At 39.6% G+C, this 16376-nt stretch overlaps 1 protein-coding gene across 1 annotated transcript; it reads left to right on the top strand.

Annotated features, from left to right (window-relative positions):
* Positions 1-8367: 8367 nt before the first annotated feature.
* Positions 8368-11205, top strand: LOC307013757 (general transcription factor II-I repeat domain-containing protein 2A-like). The gene is made up of 2 exons (XM_079641300.1): positions 8368-10422; positions 10541-11205. Exon 1 carries the CDS (start codon positions 9079-9081, stop codon positions 10402-10404), a length of 1326 nt encoding a protein of 441 aa, XP_079497426.1. The 5' UTR covers positions 8368-9078; the 3' UTR covers positions 10405-10422; positions 10541-11205.
* Positions 11206-16376: the final 5171 nt, after the last annotated feature.

Genomic DNA, 16376 nt, shown 5'->3' with positions numbered 1-16376 from the left:
AACAGCTGGCGAAATTACAGCCTCGCCTACTGATTTTAATTTAACCATATAACGAGCCCGATTCTCGATTTCAAATGTGTGCTCTAAAATGATATTTATAAATGACTATTATCATTATTATAAGCAAGACAATACATGGCAAAGATATGTAGAAATAAACGTATTTAAGATACGTTCATAACAAACGTAACGTGGGAGAAAATAAGTTTCTTGCTAAACGTAATTGAGAATGCAGTTTAGTTCTGTGGGAAAGTAATTTTTAGGAGACAGGGTTGGACTTTTTTTGTATGAATGTATGTTTCATCCAATCATAGAGCTTGTTGACTTATCACGAGGTTTGTCAAAGCGGACAGGCTGGGGATTGTGGATAGTGTAGTCTCTTTGGCGCTCCACATTTCAGAGAAAACAAGTTTTTTCTCAGAATTGAAGGGGCAAACACAAAAGCATTGTACACAATTTAAAATCAATGTCGTTTAATTAACAAAGGTAATCTGGTGTTTTTAGTTGAGGAGTAGTGCAGATATCACTGTCACATCAATCGACAGTAAGGACAATACTTACTTCCGGGTGTACAATTCTCCGTTATCCAATGGGAATGGATGCTCAACATTAACTTTAAGAGCTGCCAACATAAATCGATACAGTTCTTCCCTGAGCGTCAAATACCACCGCCGATGGGAATACATTGCAATCAGTTGAAAGCTCTTTGCGTCCGTTTATGAAGCTGAAGGAGCCTCGGCGCGTCCCAACTGCACGCCACGGGGTCCCTGACCAAGCGTCGCTCCTTGACGTTTAGGGAGTGAGAGTGTGTTGAATAAACATATCAAGAAACACTTGAGTTGTCTGACTGAAATGAGTCATTTTAATCCGGAAAAACGTTAGCGATTTAGCATTGCCGACCCTTGCCCGAGAATGAGTTTTTGGTTAGATGCATCAGATAAGCTCTGTGGTTAGCACTAAGCTAACAAGATATTTGAGTTTTGTTCCACTTCGTAAAATACAGCAGTTAACACCTCACTCGTAAATGTCGGGAGCTCTTTAAGTGAATGAATAACACTACTAAATGTCATCAAACCAAACATTATCCGCCTTTAGCTTACAGATGTAGCGATTCATTTCAGACAGTTTGAAACGCGAGGGCCGTGATTGGTACGTGATCTGCCCTCGCTCAAGGGAAAACCTCCAGCTTGACTTGAGACACTGGCACTGGAGAAATTTAAAAGACAGGATTCCAGGAAGGAAACCATGAAATAAATCCGGCAGGCATTCATACTCAAGCCATAAAGTAATACAAAAGTTACCAACGTCATTTTAAATTGAACAACCGTTAGCTAATGATATTAGCCATGAGCTATTGTTAGATGAGTGCAGTCAGCAAGTTTGCTAGCATCGGAGAAGAGAGAAAATAATGACTTTATTCTCGTAACATTACGACTTTATTCTCGTAATATTACAACCTTATTCTCGTAATTATGACTTTATTCTCGTAATGTTCTTATGACTTTATTCTCGTAACTATGACTTTATTCTCGTATTATTACGACTTTATTCTCGAAATCTCTCTGTTTTTTTTCTTCTAAATGTGGCCCTAATACTCCGGCGTAAGATATAACTCATAGCAAATAAAGTATAAAAATATAAGTAATAAAAAGATAAAACACTGGCATGTAATTTACGTAAGAATAAATAGAATGGTTTTGAATAATAGATGAGAGTAAAATCTATGTCACGTTACAGCCCCGCCCACTTTGGGGAAACCAACGCAGTCATTTGAATGGCGATCAAGCCTGAAGCCACAGAGATCTTCTTTTACTGTCCTTTCTTCTTAGAGGAAGTACAGAAACATGTAACTGTGGATTTGTTTTAATGTTCAAGGAGCAATAAACGACACAGCAGCTTTTTGGCATGTTAAAACTATTATTTTCTGCCTCGCTCATGAGAGTAACAGCTGGCGAAATTACAGCCTCGCCTACTGATTTTAATTTAACCATATATCGAGCCCGATTCTCGATTTCAAATGTGTGCTCTAAAATGATATTTATAAATGACTATTATCATTATTATAAGCAAGACAATACATGGCAAAGATATGTAGAAATAAACGTATTTAAGATACGTTCATAACAAACGTAACGTGGGAGAAAATAAGTTTCTTGCTAAACGTAATTGAGAATGCAGTTTAGTTCTGTGGGAAAGTAATTTTTAGGAGACAGGGTTGGACTTTTTTTGTATGAATGTATGTTTCATCCAATCATAGAGCTTGTTGACTTATCACGAGGTTTGACAAAGCGGACAGGCTGGGGATTGTGGGTAGTGTAGTCTCTTTGGCGCTCCACATTTCAGAGAAAACAAGTTTTTTCTCAGAATTGAAGGGGCAAACACAAAAGCATTGTACAAAATTTAAAATCAATGTCGTTTAATTAACAAAGGTAATCTGGTGTTTTTAGTTGAGGAGTAGTGCAGATATCACTGTCACATCAATCGACAGTAAGGACAATACTTACTTCCGGGTGTACAATTCTCTGTTATCCAATGGGAATGGATGCTCAACATTAACTTTAAGAGCTGCCAACATAAATCGATACAGTGCTTCCCTGAGCGTCAAATACCACCGCCGATGGGAATACATTGCAATCAGTTGAAAGCTCTTTGCGTCCGTTTATGAAGCTGAAGGAGCCTCGGCGCGTCCCAACTGCACGCCACGGGGTCCCTGACCAAGCGTCGCTCCTTGACGTTTAGGGAGTGAGAGTGTGTTGAATAAATATATCAAGAAACACTTGAGTTGTCTGACTGAAATGAGTCATTTTAATCCGGAAAAACGTTAGCGATTTAGCATTGCCGACCCTTGCCCGAGAATGAGTTTTTGGTTAGATGCATCAGATAAGCTCTGTGGTTAGCACTAAGCTAACAAGATTTTTGAGTTTTGTTCCACTTCGTAAAATACAGCAGTTAACACCCCACTCGTAAATGTCGGGAGCTCTTTAAGTGAATGAATAACACTACTAAATGTCATCAAACCAAACATTATCCGCCTTTAGCTTACAGATGTAGCGATTCATTTCAGACAGTTTGAAACGCGAGGGCCGTGATTGGTACGTGATCTGCCCTCGCTCAAGGGAAAACCTCCAGCTTGACTTGAGACCGCCCCCGTGATAGATAAATGTAATTATAATGAAGCCAGCTGCAATGGATCATTGATCCACCAGGGGGTGCAGTGGGGTTCCACACTGGAGCTGATGTGAAATAAAGTGAGATACAGTATGCTGGATGTACAGCGGAACTTTGTTAAGATCCATATGTCACGGATATCATACTACTGTGCTAAATAAGAGACATGTAATCATTTACAAAACATCACCATGTTGTTATTTAACAAAATAATTTTGTTATTCGAAAAAAACGAACGGGAGGAAATGCAGCCCGGCTCTCGATTTGTAATCCTAATTTAATCATCATCTTCACCACGATCATTTATGTTTATGTTCGCCGAATTGACATGAAATCACTGACACATATGAATATACTGTATTCAACTTCATTAAAACGTTATTAACGTGCCTAAACTCAGTAATTCACCAAAAATATGTATATCTTAATGGAGCTTCGTCGGTCGATGTAGCGGAGGGATCCTCATCTGGATGAAGGGTGTTATTTTCCCCATAAGGAACAAGTCGCTGCAAATTATCCCGCTTATTACATGGCCACATTCTCAAAGTAACGACACACAAAGTAACGACATGACTCCCAATATTAATTGAAATGCTTTTATGGATTTAGAAAATGTTTTTATTGATTTAAAAAATAGTTGTATGTGTTGATTTAAATTGACATGCATCCGCTAAGAAAAATAGTCCGTTGTTACAGTTTTTTAAACAGTCTGAATGAAACGGCAGCTCTCAGCTGTGTATTTACACAACTAATGGCCCATCAACCACAGCTCTCTCCCCCCCTCCCCCCTGATCTTTCTTCTCCAGCAGCTAAATTAACAGTAGGTTACTCTGAGTGACCATAGACTGTATGTGACAAGTTTACAGTTAGTGACGTAACAACACCATAAAAGCTGGTGGGTTGAAAGCAATACGGGAGGTAAAAATAACTAGAATAATTGTGATTTATTTATTGTGGCTTTTATGTTTTTAGGTATAAAATGTTATGTAATTCAGGCTTATAGTTCACCCTTCTCTAAAAGCCTTCAACAATGACAATATTCATTGTAATTTAATAAATCCTTCCAACACACATTGTAAAAAATAGCCTACTGTAAGTTAAGAAATCATTCCAATATGTACATCATCTGATGTAACAACAATAACATTATAAATTGTAACATAGCTGAACATGGTATTGCACATTTAGCTTTGAGTGTTACTGACCTGAGATGTTTTTATTACATTAATTAAGGTGACTGAGGCTTTTTAACATACAGGGATGCAAACTCATCAGGTATGAAAAAGGTGACAAGGATCCGAGCCCCCGGCTCCCACACCCCACGGAATGACAGAGGATTTTAGCAGTCAGAACAACTAAAGCAGCAGTGTTAATAATAACAGAAACGCCAAAGAGTCACATCTAATAGAAATATATAAAAGCATTTATTTTAAATTGTGTAGCAGTCAGTTTATAATTTTGGCAGCACTGTTGAGCATTTTGAAAATGTATTTTCGTGCCTCTGTGCAAGGCTTAAGTCTTTTTATCTTTATAGCCACATGGTGTAAAGTAACTAAGTTCATAAACTCAACAAGTACTATACTTGGGCACAATTTTGAGATACTTGTACTTTATTTAAGTATTTCAATGTTTTGCTACTTTGTTCTTCTACTCCACTACAGTTCAGAGGTACATGGTGTACTTTGACTCCACTACATGTATTTAATACCTTTAGTTACTTCACAGATCTGGATTAATTAAGTGAAATATAATCAAGTGTTAAATCAGACTTTAGTTCCACCTGGAGTAAATCCACAAGCTACCCTGCAGTATAAAAAGTCATTCAAACTAGCTGCACCTTTACCAGCTTTGAGAACACTTTCATGATCAATCATTATAAAACATATCATATATATTATTCTGAAATGGACCAATCTGCACAATGACTACTTTTACTGTCGCTACTTTCACTATATTTTGATGATAATACTATTCCACTTTTACTTGAGGAACATTTTGAATGCAGGACTTTTACTGTAACAGAGTATTCCTATACTCTGGGACTATTACTTTTACTCAATTACAAGATCTGAGTACTTCTACTTTTACTCAAGTACAAGACCTGAGTACTTCTACTTTTACTCAAGTACAAGATTTGAGTACTTCTACTTTTACTCTAGTACAAGATCTGTGTGCTTCTACTTTTACTCAAGTACAAGATCTGAGTACTTCTACTTTTACTCAAGTACAATATATATACTTATACCACCTCTGTTTATAGCCTATGAAAAAAACTATTAGAAATAGAAGGCTAAAGCTAACGTTAGCAGATAGTGACAATGTATGCTAGCTAGCTAGATCAACGATTCCTTAAATAATATTGCCACAGAAAAACTTTTCAGTTCACATCACGCTCTGCCGCTCCGACAGGGAGCTCTGCTCTGAACACCTGAACGGCCCGTTCTAACAGCTGTTCACCAGCGGTCCAGTCTGTGCCACAGTGACTCCGGATGCACAGTTAATATTAACGAACGCACCCGTAGGTAATGTAGCTGCTTAAGCTAGACCATCATCTCGGAGCAGCAGAGCCTTATTATACATCCATGAGCAGAGCCGACAGGCAGGAAGACTCGAGCACACAGCTCGTACTTCATTATAATATATATAAAAAAAGAACACCATTTGTGTCATGATGGCACATGACAGCTCACGGCCGCAGATTACTCCGGGTCCCAGCCCCCCCCATACCCCAAAAATATTTGTATTGCAGATCTACATGAATCACACAAACTACTTATTTTGGATTCAAAACGGCGAATTTCGCCGAAAGGTGACAAGTTTGCATCACTGAACATAGACAGAGCACAACTGAAACATAACATCTGAAACGATGTAACAACATAATACACTTGTGGGGATGCAGCTTGGGATGTGAGGAGTGAGGGACACGGCTTAGAACGGGCCTGTCGCCTGGCAGGACAGGAGAGTGTGTGCACCAGTCTGCCTTGATCTATGAATTCATGTCCGTGACACTCACTGCTGCCCACAGCTGTTTTATAGAAGGAAATTCCTTCACTTCATGAAAGTGTTTTAACCACACACACCTCTACACACACATGAAGGGTGTTATTTTCCCCATAAGGAACAAGTCGCTGCAAATTATCCCGCTTATTACACGGCCACATTCTCAACAAAGTAACGACATGACTCCCAATATTAATTGAAATGCTTTTATGAATTTAGAAAATGTTTTTATTGATTTAAAAAATAGTTGTATGTATTGATTTAAATTGACATGCATCCGCTAAGAAAAATAGTCCGTTGTTACAGTTTTTTAAACAGTCTGAATGAAACGGCAGCTCTCAGCTGTGTATTTACACAACTAATGGCCCATCAACCACAGCTCTCTCCCCCCCTCCCCCCTTGATCTTTCTTCTCCAGCAGCTAAATTAACGGTAGGTTACTCTGAGTGACAAGCTTACAGTTAGACACAACACTGTAATTGCAAGTGACCCTCAGTTAGTTGACTTTTATGTTCAACTGCTAAATTCGTTACTGATAAAAAAGGGCTTCTACTGTACCTAATTACTTTAACACTAGAACCGCCAGAGGTTTTTGTATAGGCCTACCTAAACCCGTCAAATCCCGCTATTAGAATGCAATTTTTAACAACATAGGGTGCTACATAACACACTTTCAGGAAAAGTCACGGACTGGGAGACTTTAATATTTTATTGAAAAAAAGTTACATTGCACACACACAACACACATCACACAAATTGACCCGATTGGCGGTTCTAGTGTTAAATAAACTCACTAATTAATGAAACCAGTTCAATATGCATTATTCTTATTCTTATCATTCTTTATGAGCGCAGAAATAGTCTTAAAATCAGATCTGTTTTTTAAATGAAATCTGACGGCAGGCAGTTAGCTCTGATCACCTATGATAAATGCGCCGCACCTAATCGCTGGCCATTCAGCCACAGACACTGTTCGAAATGGGGGGGAGCTAGGGGGAGCTTGGCTCCCCCGAAGAGGGAGGGAGCTCCCATGAAGGCTGACTTTGAGATAAATAGGGGGAGCCCAAAACAATCGTGCATATTTGTGTCACACAGATTAGAAATGTTGAGTTTCTGTAAATAACAGTTCTTGAAATAAATAATAGTTATTGTTCATTACAGTTTCTGAATATTTGTTTTATATTTGTGAATATGTCTGGGTGTTGCCATCTGTATGTGTCGGCGCTGCATTCTTACTTACGTTGCTATGGTTATGGCGGTGATGCTGGCACGGTATTTGCAATGTTTATATTGATATTTTTTTAACTCTGGCTGTGTAATAAAAAAATATGGCAAAACGAAAACAGCCAAGCGTCACAGCTTTTGGATTCACAATCAAAGAAGCGAAGGAGTCTGAAAATGACAACGTGAACGGAAAACAACTTTTAGTTGGCCGGCTGTAAGCGGCGTTAGGGTCGAGCTTGACAGCTCCAAACCGAGGGAGAGGCCTGCCGATGCGGAGCCTGAAGAGGCTTCAACAACGGCCACATCCGCCGGCATAGTGACACCGTCTGTATTAGTAGAAGAGTGTTTTTATAGCAATTGATCGCATCCGCGCTGCTGCGCCAGTCAACAGAGCGTGCGTGTGACATATTTAGTAGCAGGATGTGCTCTGAAAAATAGGGCTCCCAGAAAGCAAATGGGTAATTCGAAAACTGACAGAGCTCCTTCTATACAAATCAAACTGTAGACGGTGTGAAAGCACCTATTGTTTTAAATAATGGTCGGAATGTGACCTGTGAGCCTTCTGAATTACCGTGGGACAGCACATTCTAAACTAAAATGTTCAATCAATAAAGTAACATCTTATCTTATCTTAATAATATCTTCATATTAATAATAAATCATTCAGTATGTGTCCGAAAGGGAGCAGGAGGAAGCAAACACAAAAATATACTGCATATTAAAGCAAACGATTGTAAAGGTTAAAGTATGAGCATAACAAATAAAGAAGTGTAATGTAAACATTTACATTATGATTATGTAATATATAAAGACTATATATTATTGAATTACAAGATTAGATATACTTTCGTTGATCTAAAACAGTGGTCCCCAAACTACGGCCCGCGGGCCGGATACGGCCCGCCTCCACATTTGACCCGGCCCCTTGAACAATTTCCAATATCAGAGACGCATTACCTCCCCCCCTCCCCCCCCCCCCCCCGCATTATTATTTTTTCAGTCGGGCCACGCGATCGAGACCAATGCACGCATAGAACTGGGTGAAGTGAGCCTCCCCGACTGAATCCCTGAAATGTTTCCTCATGTCAATAAAGCTCATTTGAATTGAATTATGACGCTAAAAAAATGTTGCTAACGACCTCACTGTCTTTGCCCTAATCATAAAACGTGAACCTACCCCCCCCCCCCCAGAACGGAATAATGGCAAAAAGGTTAGGTAAGAGAAAAATTGATTCAGAATGCAGGGTATTTAACCTGCAGTGGACACACGATTATTTTTTTGTTCAATGCAAAGAAAAGGCTGTTTGTCTCATCTGTCAAGAGGCCGTGGCGGTATTCAAAGAATACAATCTGCGCCGACATTATGAATCCCATCACAAAGACAAGTATGATAGCTTGCGAGGCCAAATGCGAGCAGACAAACTAGCAAAGCTAAAAAGTGGACTGTTAGCTCAGCAGACTACATTTGTACGCCAAACTCAGCTGAACCATTCATCTGTTCGTGCCAGCCTCCGTGTTGCTCAACTGATAGCAAGCTGCGGTAAACCTTTCACTGAGGGAGAGTTTGTCAAGAAATGTCTGAATATTGTCGTGGAGGAGGTGTGTCCCGAGAAGAAAGATGTTTTTAATGCCGTGAGTCTGTCTTCGAGTACAATCACCAGACGCGTTGAAGAAATTGGGGGTAATGTATGCCCAGCTGCAGCAGAAGACAAAAGAATTTGACTTTTTTTCATTAGCACTTGATGAGAGCACGGACGTGCAAGACACAGCGCAGCTTCTTATTTTTATTCGTGGAGTTAGCGCACATTTTGACATGTGCGAGGAGCTGGCAGCCCTCCAAAGTCTGAAAGGCACTACGACGGGGGAGGATATTTTCGGCAAAGTATGTCAAACCATCGAAGAGTTGGATCTGGACTGGGCAAAGCTTGCCAGCATCACGACTGACGGGGCTCCGAGTATGGTGGGCGCGACTCGGGGTCTGATAGGACGCATGAACCGGGAGATGGAAGAGCGGGGTCTCACCGCCCCGCTACAAGTGCACTGCCTAATTCACCAGCAAGCACTGTGCTGCAAAGTGTTGAAGTGGGATTCTGTCATGAAGGTGGTGGTATCATGCATAAACTTCATCAGAGCAAATGGACTTAAACACAGGCAGTTCCAACAATTCCTGTCTGACCTGGAGTCTGTGCACGGAGATGTATTATACTACACAGAGATCCGATGGCTGAGCCGCGGCAGAGTTTTGAGGCGTTTTTACGAGCTGCTACCTGAAATTAACGCATTTCTTCATTCAAAAGGCAAAACGGTCCCAGAGCTGATCGACCCAGAATGGAAATGGCACCTCGCATTTTTTACAGACGTGACAGAACTGCTGAACGGCCTTAACTTGCAGCTACAAGGCCAGGGGAAACTCATTTGCGACATGTATTCCCACATAAAAGCATTTGAGGTGAAACAAGCGCTGCTTTTGGAGCAAGTGAAAAAGCACAACTTCACCCATCTCCCTGCTACCCAAAAGCTTTCTGCAGAGAAACCAGCGGTCCCGTTCCCAGCTGAAAAGTGTGTGGAAGCACTAGAAATGCTGAAGGCGGAGTTCGGTGTGCGATTCCGTGAACTACATGTTCATGCAAAAGAAATCCGTCTTTTCCAGAACCCCTTTGTTGCCGACATCGATGAAGCCCAGCCTTCTTATCAGTTTGAGCTGGCCGAGTTACAGAGCTGTGATGTTCTGAAAGACTCATTCAAGCCCACCAGTCTCATTGACTTCTATGCCGCCCTCCCTCAAGACACGTACCCTAACATAAAAAAACACGCAATGAAGATGTCCACAGTTTTTGGCAGCACGTATATCTGCGAGCAAACCTTTTCACGCATGAAACACCTGAAAACTCAGAGGAGATCAAGATTGACAGATGAACATCTGCATCAGTGTTTGAGACTGGCTGTGACTAGAATGGAACCTGACATTGAACTTCTCACCAGCCAGATGCAGGCCCACAGTTCACACTGATGAACATACAGTACATAGGTAAGCTCACTATAAAAAATCCATCTCCACAACCATACTTGTATTGAAATGTATTGTGCTGTGTAGGTGCTGTATCACTTAGTTTGGTTTCTCAGCCTGCTTGCTTTGTGTTTTTCAGGGGGAAGTTGATGAGAGAGAGCAAACACTGGTGTCTACTAGGCTATAATACTGGAACTTACACAACTGGACTATAAGGAAAGAACACAAGAACTTTGAGAGACTGCTCATATGAGTCATTTAAGAGATTTTGCTGTGACAACTGAAGCTGAACTTTTACCAAGATTGTGCACAGCACAATAGAAGCATTGTTTCTGTGAAGAACCCAGAGAGGGTTATTTGGGTATTCATAATACTGTTATTACATATTTCCTGACTTTTTTTCTGTGAAGAACCCAGAGAGGGTTATTTGGGTATTCATAATACTGTTATTACATATTTCCTGACTCTTTTTCTGTGAAGAACCCAGAGAGGGTTATTTGGGTATTATTGATTTCATAATACTGTTATTACATATTTCCTGACTTTTTTTCTGTGAAGAACCCAGAGAGGGTTATTTGATTTTTATTGATTTCATAAATAGTGTTATTATATATTTCCTGAGTTAAATTTTTCTGTGAAGAACACAGAGGGGGTTATTTGATCTCAGAAAGGGTTATTCATATTTGCTTATGTGTGGCTTTTTGGAAAACAATAAATTCTTACATTTAGGCACCACTGCGATCGTCACACTTTTTCTGTTACAAACTGACCCGGCCCCCCATCAGAGAAGGGAAAAGTTATGTGGCCCTCACTGGAAAAAGTTTGGGGACCCCTGATCTAAAATATTGATGTGTTCAAATGCTCTTCAAAACACAACTGAAAGTCCATGAAACTTGTCTTTCTGTATTTGTGAATGAAGCGCCATCTCCTGGTTAAAACCTGAAATTGAAAATCTGGCAACGCCCTCTTGGAAAATAGTGGGAGGGCTTAACATTCCTCTATACTGGTATTTGGCAGGTAGTAGGCAGGAAGCTGTAAACTGGAGTTCGAAATTCAGTGCTCCATCTGTAGGGGTGGTAACGTGAAGTCATCGTACAGATTGTAGGTCGTTTAGCCTTACGTTAGCTTTTAACTGCTGGAAATATAATTTACACTACAACTACTATAAAAGTAATGCTAATATGTGGATATTATCCTGCTGAATACAATGTGTAAGTATCATTAATGTTAGTTTGCCACAAACCTTTTATTCTGGATTATTCCAATATCCAATGGAAAAAATATTGCTAAAAGTCAAGGGATGCTTACTTTCGGTTCGGCCTACAAAAATACATAATCACTGCATCACCCTATTACTACAGTGGGGTCTTGATAATTGATATACCGCTAAGCATTATGGGACCTTTCAGATATTGTTTAAATTTGACCAGTACAGCAGTAGATAACCTCTTCAAAAAAGTGCATACATGTACACTTTGGAAGATGTACTGAAACATGTCACCATAAATCGGTTTCTGCAAGCCTAAAAAAACCCACTGACTGCCAGATTAGTGGGCTATGTGGGGAAGCTGTGTGTGTTTTGTTTGCAGTTGCAGAGAAAGTGTAACATTGTTTTTTTTTGGTGGCCTTGAACTGAGCTGTGGTAATGTTCTAATGAGGTCTCGGGGGATTCAATCTGCTCTCCTACTGTCTGCTACTTTCTGTCTCTCTCTTTACTCTCGTCCTCTGGTGTCTGTCTCTTTCTCTGCCGCCTCTCGCTCAGTTCTTTTCCCTTTCTGTCTTCTTTCCTGTGTCTTTATTTCCCTGTGTTTAAGGTAGGGGTGTGACTGAAAAGGCAGTTATTTCCTTTGGGAGCATTTGGTGGATAGTCAACAGACACATCTAACATAGAGAAAAGGGGGAAGAGAAAGGAGAGCATTTGATAATTCTAATATTAAAAAATAAAAAATGCTTGGAGTTATTTGACAGTCAGCACACATATACTCAGTATTACCTCAGGCACGTACTGCCCAGGAAGCAGGATTCAATCAATAGCTCTGAAGGCAAGTATACCTGCACTAAAATATCAGGGCCGAACCAACCAGTGTAGTATTGATCAGATATTTCTTATGTATAGCCATCAGTAATAAGTGAAAGCAGATGAGACGGTGGGGAAAATATCAATTCAAATATTCAAATGACAGTGTAAAACATTTAAGAAGTTGCCAAATTCATCAAACGCACTGAGCTCTCAGGTTTTATTTTTACATGTAAACCCAACAAGACAACAATCTTTGTTTTTTTTCTCTCTTATGCTTTAACTGTTTTTGACACACACGAAAAAGCAATAATTCTATTTCATTTCAAATCCTTGGCAACATGTATCTAAATATATTACCGCTTTGCGCCACAAGGTGGCAGTCATGTATAATGTATATTTAAGAGTGAAGGCCCTCTGTAGATCTGTGGGAAACAAATAGGTAGCAAAATCTGCACTGGCTTTGATATCTGATAAACCATCTATCAACAGACATGGGAGTATTATATTATTTATCGCTGACTAATGATGATTGTCTAGGAATAGAAATAACTACATTCTACTAGCTTGTTTTGCTTTGTAATTTGATTTAAAAAAATGAATCAGTCAGTATGATTATTCAAATAACAATTATTTGCGGGGGTATATTGACTTTATTTGACAGGACAGTGTAGAAATAGGAGACAGACTGAGAGGTAATTCATGGAACACAGGTCCACAAGCTGGAATCAAATATTTTAAAACGCACACTATTATAACAAATAACTGGAAAACAATTGGGTTTGAAACGGAATGACACTATTATGTTTACAAATGATTATATTTTAAAAGGTCTATTTGGATGAGAAAATTACTTATGCTTTAAATGTAAGGACCTCTTTCACACAATATAAATATGAGAACCTTCTTTTTCAAATCACAATTCATGGCTTAAAACCCAACATCTGACTTTAATTCTTAAAGAGGCTGTATTTTACTTTTGGGGTTTTTCCCATTTCTGTAGTGTTTATGGTCTCTCTGAGTGTAAATGGTCTGCAACGGCTAAAATCCCAGAGTTACCTCCAGATGGAGATCTGGCATGGAAACGTGTCACAGTAGAGACACAACATAAATATTCGTTTAACATCCTTCTAAGTGTGCTTGAGTTTTGTCGGTAGCTCACTTATAAAAAAGCCTTGGCATTTCGATATGTAAGACTCTCAGTTCCGGCGGAAAAATTCTTACTACTGTTTGTTTTTTATTTTTAAGAGTAGCACTCACTGTGGTGTTTTGTCATCTCTTTGAAAGTATCCATGAAAAAAAAGAAGCGTTTTCTCAGTATTTTTCTCCAGTAGAATTTCAAACGCCCCTTTTTAAACAGTAGTTCAAGTTTTCAGCTTCACACACCAAAACAAACACAAATCTACACAAACGCTTTATCATGCACACATTGGTTGCGCAAATTCATCTTCCTTGCATTAAGTGCACTCGGTGTGGCTCTCCTGCTTTTTCTCTTCCTCTGTCCTCTTCTTCCTTCTTCTGCTCCTCCTCCTCCCCTCTGAATCCTATAGACTTGCTAATGAGGGCAGTTCTATAATGTCCATCCTCCATCAATTATAGATTACAGTGATGACTTTATTAAATCGTAATAGTCACCAATATTAAAAAAGCTGATCTCTGCACCTGTAATGCCAGTGAGAGCAGACCTTTAGCAGTATAAGAGATAAAGGAGAGAAATGGATATGTAGATAAAGTAAAAAGACCTTTTCCATGCCTTTCACTATTTTCCTCCATGTTTGAGCTTCAATGGGGCCTATATAAGAGACGATACATTAATTATAACCTGGTTTAATCCCATAGGACAGCCTCTGCATGACCCTCCCTACGGGTATTACCCCAGATATATACATGTCCCTGAACAGGAAGGATCCCAGCCCCCTCAGAATGACCTCTCAGGATAATACGTACCTTTCATCCTGGCACGCAGAGGACAGCCCCTGTATGACCCCCGCATCTATAATGTTATGGTCCCTACTAACTGTCGGTCAAGTCCCAAGGGCAGCTTGTGTATGCCTCTTCGGGCCCCGGGACATTAAACGAATTATAATCAGGCATATCCAAGGCCGGTCTTATTTGATCATGTTAGTATAAGGTTCCCATGTCATCTAACTAAGTGGCTCCAAATTAATGCAGCATTGTACTGCTGGCCGAGTAGGAAACACCACATCTCAGTGTTATTTTTCAAATGTATTACAATTTGTTTGTGAAATTCTGATAATTTTTCAATAGAAATTCCCTTTTCTCAATTAGGGATTGTAATTATAAACTGGACGAGAAGGAAACGTTTTGTAATTGGATTTTTAATTTTATTTAAATATTTGAGATATCTTTTTTTGTATTCTCGTTTTTTTTTCAATGCCTTCCATGTCATGTGACCAACTCACTCGAAACCAGTGCAGCATTGTCATACTACACTGGTTGAGAAGGATACCTCTGAAGTGTTTTTTCATATTGATTATCAATATTTTATTGAAAATGTATCATTCTTTTTAGAAAGTTCCATGTCATGTGACCAAGGGATTCCAAATCAATGCAGCATTGAATTACTATACTAGAAAAAGTAGGGCATGCCTCCTTGGATTGGATTTAAATTTGTTTTCCTATTTTATATGATTCCTTTATGATATTTGAAACATTTCGTAGTCACAAATTGGGACTTAAATGGTTGAAATTGTAGGAATACAGCAATATGTTTTTTTTTATGAAACAAACTCATCCTGTATCGAGTGAATTAATCATTTGTATTTTGAGCGGAAACTTGAGCATCAGGACAACATCAATTCTTATTTTTCAACAGGGCCCCTGAGGGAATGTCAAGGTAGTGGAGTTGTCGCTCTTCACTTTGTTAAGTGGGGAACAGGAAATGTGAGTCAGGGGAAGAAAGAGGCAGTGACAGTAATGGGAGGAAAAAGCAAGAGGAGTGCAGACAGAGCAAGCCCCCAGGAAGTGCGCCGGAGTCTGATGAGAATATTCGTTGTGGCCAAACGGCGGTACTACACTTTCGTTTGGTTGCTGGTCCCGGAAACACTTTTTCCCATTGACTTACATTGAGAAAGAGTGGTCTGTAACTCGTTGGATAATTTTTTTTAAACTAAATAAACTACCCAGTATAAACGTTTGTATAGCCCTTATTAAAAACATTCGTTCCTCAAGTTGTAAAAATGTGCTAATAACGTTATTCTGAGAGTTATTTCCCTCGACATTATGAACGCGCATCTAACCCACGGGACCGCGCCGCCCGGCACGTTCATGTGACATGTTCAGTACTACATGAGTTTGTCTTTACCCATGGATGCACAATAACAACGGAACATATCGCCTTACTGCCATCCCACGGAGCTGTAATAATGGATATATTGCACATGTTTGCTGTAATTCATCATTTGTAAAATATTATACTACATGGGCTGTATGATGTAAATCTTGTACCGTAAATGTTGTATTAAATAAAGTTAATATTACGTTATCATTAAGTGGTTTCATGTACAACCCACACAAGTATCATGCTAAATGAAGCTCTGTTGCTTGGATATCACTAGATCCTGATGTCAGCGTAATATAAAAGTACATAAAGATTGATGTGTAACTTAGCATAATTTACTAGCTAGCCGCTAGCTGCTAACTGCCGCCTCGTTAGTATAAATCCAGTACCATGCTGTCATGAATGCGCGGTGTTGTTACGTGTACGCAAATTCAAGTGCTTGAACGAGCCTTTTGGGCGGCGTGGTTAAAGTTGCGCATGCTCTATGACCGCACATACGGGTACTTCTCAGGCATGCCGGGTAATCTGTGATGTTTCGCTCTCTCAAAAGTTGGGCCATTTTGTCATCATGCGCCATTGAGCAACTCTCATAGGAATTAATGAGGCCCCGCCTCCCACGCTGTATCCAGTTCTTATTATACATCCATGAGACAGAGA

The sequence above is a fragment of the Notothenia rossii genome, assembly GCF_949606895.1.
Source record: "Notothenia rossii genome assembly, chromosome: 7".
In the NCBI taxonomy this organism is placed as follows: Eukaryota; Metazoa; Chordata; class Actinopteri; order Perciformes; family Nototheniidae; genus Notothenia; species Notothenia rossii.
Note: the sequence above shows the minus strand (reverse complement) of the source record. Positions and strands in the feature narration are given on the sequence as shown.